This window comes from Callorhinchus milii, unplaced genomic scaffold, assembly GCF_018977255.1.
Source record: "Callorhinchus milii isolate IMCB2004 unplaced genomic scaffold, IMCB_Cmil_1.0 Scaffold975, whole genome shotgun sequence".
In the NCBI taxonomy this organism is placed as follows: domain Eukaryota; kingdom Metazoa; phylum Chordata; class Chondrichthyes; order Chimaeriformes; family Callorhinchidae; genus Callorhinchus; species Callorhinchus milii.
The window spans coordinates 1-7,500 of NW_024705716.1; the positions used below are offsets into that span (position 1 = coordinate 1).

The 7,500-nt window shown below is 50.3% G+C and overlaps 1 protein-coding gene across 1 annotated transcript in view; it reads right to left on the reverse strand.

The window, feature by feature from the left end:
• Positions 1-2,515: 2,515 nt before the first annotated feature.
• Positions 2,516-7,500, reverse strand: part of LOC103172433 (nectin-1-like) — a 7,708-nt gene continuing 2,723 nt past the window's right edge. The window contains 5 exon segments of the mRNA XM_042346544.1: positions 2,516-2,685; positions 3,853-3,881; positions 4,846-4,944; positions 5,902-6,077; positions 7,156-7,258. Of these exon segments, the coding sequence (XP_042202478.1) occupies positions 2,608-2,685; positions 3,853-3,881; positions 4,846-4,944; positions 5,902-6,077; positions 7,156-7,258 (485 nt within the window). The 3' untranslated portion in view covers positions 2,516-2,607.

Here is a 7,500-nt window from a genome sequence, read left to right on the forward strand (position 1 = left end):
ATCACTTGGGCTGTTGGAGGGTTCAGAGGAATTCACAGCGTTTATATTCATTACTTCAGAGAATTCACACTTTCCTGGAATTTCCTATCGAATGGTTCAGAGACCCCATCAAACACACCATCAAATAATAATAATAATAATAATTGCATTTAATATAGCGCTTTTCACGTTGGGAGGACATCCCAAAGTGCTTCACAGAATGCACTGTAAAGTGAATTGACTGTATATTTGTGGGCGAACGCGGCAGCCAATTGCGCAGAGCAATGTCCCACAAACAGTCGTGGATTGAAAATGACCAATTTATTATTGTTTTGGGTTTTGGAGGATTATTATTAGGCTCTGTGTGGAGTGAGGAAACTGCCCCGAGGTTTGGCCCTGACTGACCCCCCGGGGACTGGACTCAGGTCTCTCACTCGCAAAGCGAGTGCTCTAACCACTGAGCCACAGGACTCCAAATCAGATCACAACAACAACAAGATTCCATTTATTGAGCGCCTTTCACGTCGGGAGGACGTCCCACAGTTGGGTCAGGACCCGAGCAATGGGGAAATGGTCAGGGTGAGGGGAGGGAAGGGAGGGAGCGAGGAGGGGGTAGAGAGTCGAGAGGGGAGCTGAAGGCTGAAGGTCAAAGAGAAAGGTCTTGAGACCGGCCTTGAAGGAGGAAAGGGAGGAAGCGGCGAAGGCACTGGGGATAGAGTTCCAGAGCCTCGGGGCTGAGAGGCTGAAGGCGAATCCCAGCAACCCCGAACAAGATCCAGGAAACCGGAACCATCCCCAACAACCCCGATTCAGTCCCAGCAATACCGAACAAACCGCAGCAAGTCCGAACCAGCCCCAGCAACCCCGAGCCAGCTCCATTGTGGATATGAAAACATAGTGACTGTCAGATGTGTGCTCGCGTCTCTCTAAACTCCCTTCAGGAAACATTGTGTACCTGATAACATCACATGCTCAGCAATATCGCAGCCTCACTCTCACTACTTTGGGCTTCCAATGTGGATAAGCAGCTTTCTAATTCAATTTAAATAGGGAGATGACACAGCCACACCTCGTGCACATGCTCACACCTCCCACCCGGGGTCACTGTGTATACAGCAAAGTCTCGGGCAGTACGAGTTGTGCAGCTGTCAGTGTTGCTGGACTTGAGAGTAATTACCGGTGAAACCCAAAGGTTCAAGGCTCAATAAAATTCAAGTTCTTCCTGTATCTCTCTGGCAGACCAGTTAGTTTCAGGGCTCAGAGTTTCAGGGCTCAGAGTTTCAGGGCTCAGACCGTAACCCTAACCTTAACCCCAAAGCTCTTAGCCCCGAAACTCTTAGCCCCGAAACTCTTAGCCCCGAAACTCTTAATGTATTCTCTCTCTCTCCCACATACTGACTATCTCTCTCTCACATTGACGGTACATGAGGGAGAAAGGAATAGAAGGTTCTGCTTTAAGGCTGAGTTGAGAACAGGCAGTAGGAGGCATTGACCAGTTGGGCCGAATGGCCTCTTTCTGTCCTGCAAATTCTCATGGATTTTGATCCAAATAATCAAACATTATTTAATATAAACTAATATATTATTTGCGCAAGAAAAAAACATCAGGGAAACAACAAAGATTTAAAGAAAAAAGTATTTAATTAAAAGAACAATTATTTGAGACGAGCAGCACTGTGTCTGTGTCTTCGTGTGTGTTCCTGTATGTGTGTGTGTGAGGGGGGGGGGAGAGTAACTTGCCTAAGGTTTCGCCCTGTCCTGTTCCACCCGGGAATCAAACCCGGGTCCTCTGGCTTGCGAGGCGAGGGGTCTAACCCCTGAGCTACAGGGGCTGTGGGGTGCGAGGCGAGGGGTCTAACCCCTGAGCTACAGGGGCTGTGGGGTGCGAGGCGAGGGGTCTCACCCCTGAGCTACAGGGGCTGTGGGGTGCGAGGCGAGGGGTCTAACCCCTGAGCTACAGGGGACTGTGGGGTGCGAGGCGAGGGGTCTAACCCCTGAGCTACAGGGGCTGTGGGGTGCGAGGGCGAGGGGTCTAACCCCTGAGCTACAGGGGCTGTGGGGTGCGAGGGGAGGGGTCTAACCCCTGAGCTACAGGGGCTGTGGGGTGGAGGGGAGGGGTCTAACCCCTGAGCTACAGGGGCTGTGGGGTGCGAGGGAGGGGTCTAACCCTGAGCTACAGGGGCTGTGGGGTGCGAGGGGAGGGGTCTAACCCCTGAGCTACAGGGGCTGTGGGTGCGAGGCGAGGGGTCTAAACCCCCTGAGCTACAGGGGCTGTGGGGTGCGAGGCGAGGGGTCTAACCCCTGAGCTACAGGGGCTGTGGGGTGGGGGGCGAGGGGTCTAACCCCTGAGCTACAGGGGCTGTGGGGTGCGAGGGAGGGGTCTAACCCCTGAGCTACAGGGGCTGTGGGGTGCGAGGCGAGGGTCTAACCCTGAGCTACAGGGCTGTGGGTGGGGCGAGGGTCTAACCCTGAGCTACAGGGCTGTGGTGGGGCGAGGGTCTAACCCTGAGCTACAGGGCTGTGGGTGTGGGGCGAGGGTCTAACCCCTGAGCTACAGGGGCTGTGGGGTGGGGGGCGAGGGATACAGGGACTGACATGGACACAGACATTTCGAAGGTAATTTGGGGATTAAAATGCTTCCGTCTCGTTCTCAAAAACACTCGTTGCCTGAAATCTCACTCGCCCCGAAATCGTGTATTCTGACTCCTGTCAATCAAAGCAAATCACACAAAAATGGTCAGAAATGTCACCTCCATTTCCTCTCTCTCTCTCTCCTCTCTCTCTCTCTCTCTCCATCTCTCTGTTTATCTGTCTCTTTCTCACACCCTCTCTCTGTTTTGTGTCTCTCTCACCCTGTATTTCTGTTTGTGGTCCTCTATCTCTCACTCCCTCTCTCTGTCTCTCTCTCACACTCCCTCTCTGTGTTTTTGTCTCTCTCTTACTTTGTCTCTCTGATTATTTTTTCTCTCTCTCACTCCCTCTCTCTGTTTGTGTCTCTCTCTCCCTCTTTCTCTGTGTCTCTCTCTCTCTCTCTCTCTCTCGCCATCTCTCTGTTTATCTGTCTCTCTCAGTTCACTCTCTCTTTCTCTCTCTTTCTGTCAGTCTATCTTTCTATCTCTGGCTCTGTCTCTCTCTCTCTGTGTCCCCGTCACCTTCTACTCAGTCTCTGTCTCTCCATCTCTCTCCGTCGCTCTCACTCAGTTTCTCTCAGTGTACCGCTCGCTCCCTCTCTTTCTCAGTCTCTTTCACGCTCTCTCTATCTCTCCGGCTGATCACGGTGGCGGGTTTCCGTGTGTGCACTCGTGTGTGTGTCTGAGTGTGTGTCTGTGTTTCTGTGTGTATGTTTGTGGGTGTCTGTTGTGGTGTGTTGTTCTGTATGTGCGTGTTTGTATGGTGTGTGGTGTGTATGGTATGCGTGTATGTGCGTGTGTATGTGGTGGGTATGCGTGTGTATGTGTGGCGTGTGTATGTGGTGCGTGTATGTGTGGCGTGTATGTGCGTGTGTATGCGTGTGCGTGTACGTGCGTGTGTATATGTGCGTGCATGTGCGTGTGTATGTGTGTGCGTGTATGTGCGTGTGAATTGTGTGTGCGTGTATGTGCGTGTGTATGTGTGTGCGTGTATGTGCGTGTGTATGTGTGTAGTGTATGTGCGTGTGTATTGTGTGCGTGTATGTGCGTGTGTATGTGTATGCGTGTATGTGCCTGTGTATGTGTATGCGTGTATGTGCGTGTGTATGTGTGTGCGTGTATGTGCGTGTGTATGTGTGTGCGTGTATGTGCGTGTGTATGTGTGTGCGTGTATGTGCGTGTGTATGTGTGTGCGTGTATGTGCGTGTGTATGTGTGTGCGTGTATGTGCGTGTGTATGTTACCAGGACTGGGGGGACATCGATGGCAGAAGCTGTTAAATGAAACACAAAGGAAAATGTGTTTAGGATCTCACACTCTCTGTCTCTCTCCCGCGTGTGTATGTGAGCAAGCAGCGCTACATGTGTGTGTGATGTGTGTGCTGTGTGCGTGTGAGTGCGAGGTGCTGTGCGTGTGTGAGTGAACGGCTCTGTGTGTGTGTGTTGTGTGTGTCTGTGTGTTGTGTGTGTTGTGTGTGTGTGTGTCTGTGTGTGGCTGTTGTGTGTGTTGTGTGTGTGTGGGTTGTGTGTGGTGTGTGTGTCTATGTGTGTGTGTGTGTTGTGTGTGGTGAGCGTGTCTGTGTGTGTGGTGTGTGTGTTGTGTGTGTATTGTGTGCGTGTGTGTGTGTGTGTGATGTGTTATGTGTGGTGTGTTGTGTGTGTCTGTGTGTGTGGCTGTTGTGTGTGTGTTGTGTGTGTGTGTGGCTGTTGTGTGTGTGTGGTGTGTGTGTCTGTGTGTTGTGTGGTGTGTTGTGTGTGTGTGTGTGTGTGTGTGTGTGTGTTGTGTGTGTCTGTGTATGTTGGCTGTTGTGTGTGTGTGGTGTGTTGTGTGTGCCTGTGTGTGTGTGTCTGTGTGTTGTGTGTGTTGTGTGTGTGTGTGTTGTCGTGTGTGTGTGGTTGTGTGTGTGTGTGTGTGTGTCGATGTGTAGCTTGTCGTGTGTGTCGGTGTGTCGTGGTGTGTGTGTGTGTGTGTTGTGTGTGTGTGTGGTGTGTTGTGTGTGTGTGTGTGTGTGGTGTGTTGTGTGTGTGTGTTGTGTGTGGTGTGTGGTGTGTGTGTGTGTGTGTGTTGTGTGTGTGTGGTGTGTGTGTGTGTGTGTTGTGTGTGTGTGTGTCTGTGTGTTGTGTGTGTTGTGTGTGTGTGGTGTGTTGTGTGTGTGTGTTGTGTGTTGTGTGTGTGTGTCTGTGTGTTGTGTGTGTGTGTTGTGTGTTGTGTGTGTGGTGCGTGTGTGAGTGACTTACTTTTCTTGTTCCTGTGCACTGTGACGGTCACCAGGACAATTAGAAGCACAACCGCAACCGGTAACAGTATAAACAACAGGTAATGAGGGGTTAATCCACCTGAACAACAACAATAATAACAACAATAATAACAATAATAATAAATAACAACAATAATAAATAACAACAATAATAATAAATAACAATAATAATAAATAACAACAATAATAAATAACAATAATAATAAATAACAACAATAATAAATAATAACAACAATAATAAATAACAACAATAATAAATAATAACAACAATAATAAATAACAACAATAATTAATAATTAACAATAATTATTAACATTATTAATGACACACACAGACACACAGATACACACTCACAGACACACACACAGACAAACACAGTCACACACACAGGCACACATACTCACACACACTCACACGCAGAAAGACACAGACACACATACAGACACATACAGAGACACACAGGCAAACAGACACACACACATACAGACGCACAAACATACAGACACACACATACAGATACTTACAAAGACACACTTACAGAAACACACAGACACACACAGACACATACGTGCGCACACACACACACACACACACACAGACACACACACAGACACACAGACAAACACACACACACACACAGACACACACACAAACACACACAGACACACACAAACACACACACACACAGACACACACACACAGACACACACACACACACACACACACAGACACACACAGACACACAGACACACACACACACACACACAGACACACACACAAACACACACAGACACACACACACACACAGACACACAGACACACACACACACAGACACACACACACACACAGACACACACACACAGACACACACACACACACAGACACACACACAGACACACAGACACACACACACACACACACAGACACACACACACACACAGACACACACACACAGACACACACACAGACACACAGACACAGACACACACACACACACACACACACAAAAGACACACAAAATAAGATAACCTTTACCTCCCACAGAATTCTCCTTCGGACAGACAACCATCGGGACCTGAATGTCCGCTTGTCCTCGTCCGACTGTGTTTGTGGCCTCACACCTGAAGGTGCTGTTTACGGAGATATCGACCGCGTTCAGAAACACGCGATCAGAATCCACTCGGACGGATTTGGGTAAATCTCCCCCCAACCTGAGCACAGAGAAATATCAGCGATAACAACGGCGGAAACGAGAAAAATCATCAATTCTACACACACACACACACACACCCGGAGCCTCTCACTCTCACTCTCACTCCATCCCCCGAGTCTCTCTCCCTCTCCCTCTCCCTCTCCCTCTCCCTCTCACTCCATCCCCGAGTCTCTCTCCCTCTCCCTCTCCCTCTCACACTCACTCCATCCCCGAGTCTCTCTCCCTCTCCCTCTCACACTCACTCCATCCCCCGTGAGTCCTCTCTCCCTCTCCCTCTCCCTCTCACTCTCACTCTCACTCTCACTCCATCCCCCGAGTCTCTCTCCCTCTCACACTCACTCCATCCCCCGAGTCTCTCTCCCTCTCCCTCTCACACTCACTCCATCCCCCGAGTCTCTCTCCCTCTCCCTCTCACACTCACTCTCACTCTCACTCCATCCCCGAGTCTCTCTCACTCTCACTCTCACTCCATCCCCCGAGTCTCTCTCCCTCTCCTCTTACTCTCACTCCATCCCCCGAGTCTCTCTCCCTCTCACTCTCACTCTCACTCCATCCCCCGAGTCTCTCTCCCTCTCCCTCTCACTCTCACTCTCACTCTCACTCCATCCCCCGAGTCTCTCTCACTCTCCCTCTCACACTCACTCCATCCCCTGAGTCTCTCTCCCTCTCCCTCTCACTCTCACTCTCACTCCATCCCTCACTCCCCCGAGTCTCTCTCCCTCTCCCTCTCACTCTCACTCTCACTCCATCCCCGAGTCTCTCTCCCTCTCCCTCTCACACCTGTGATTCCCTGTGTGTGAGTTAGTGTGACACTGTGTGTGTGTGTTAGTGTGACACTGTGTGTGTGTTAGTGTGACACTGTGTGTGTGTGACACTGTGTGTGTGAGACACTGTGTGTGTGTTAGTGTGACACTGTGTGTGTGTGTGACACTGTGTGTTAGTGTGACACTGTGTGTGTGTGTGTGACACTGTGTGTGAGTGTGGACACTGTGTGTGTGTGTGTGACACTGTGTGTGTGTTAGTGTGACACTGTGTGTGTGTTAGTGTGACACTGTGTGACAGAAACACTGACTTACACACTCCAGGTGAAGACGGACGGAGTTGGGTTTCCATCGGCCAAACAGTGCAAAACTACACTCGAATTTCCCTCCAATTTCTTGATTGAAACAATCGGAGAATCTGTCGACAGAAACTTAACATTAATTATACCCATAAGTGTGTCTGTGTGGGGGGGGGGGGGGGTATCTGTGTGTGTGGGGGGGTATGTGTGTGGGTATGTGTGTGTGGGTGTGTGGGGGGGTATGTGTGTGGGGGTATGTGTGTGTGGGTGTGTGGGGGGTATGTGTGTGTGGGTGTGTGGGAGGGGGGTGTCTGTGTGTGTGGGTATGTATGTGTGGGGGGGTGTGTGTGTGGTGTGTGCG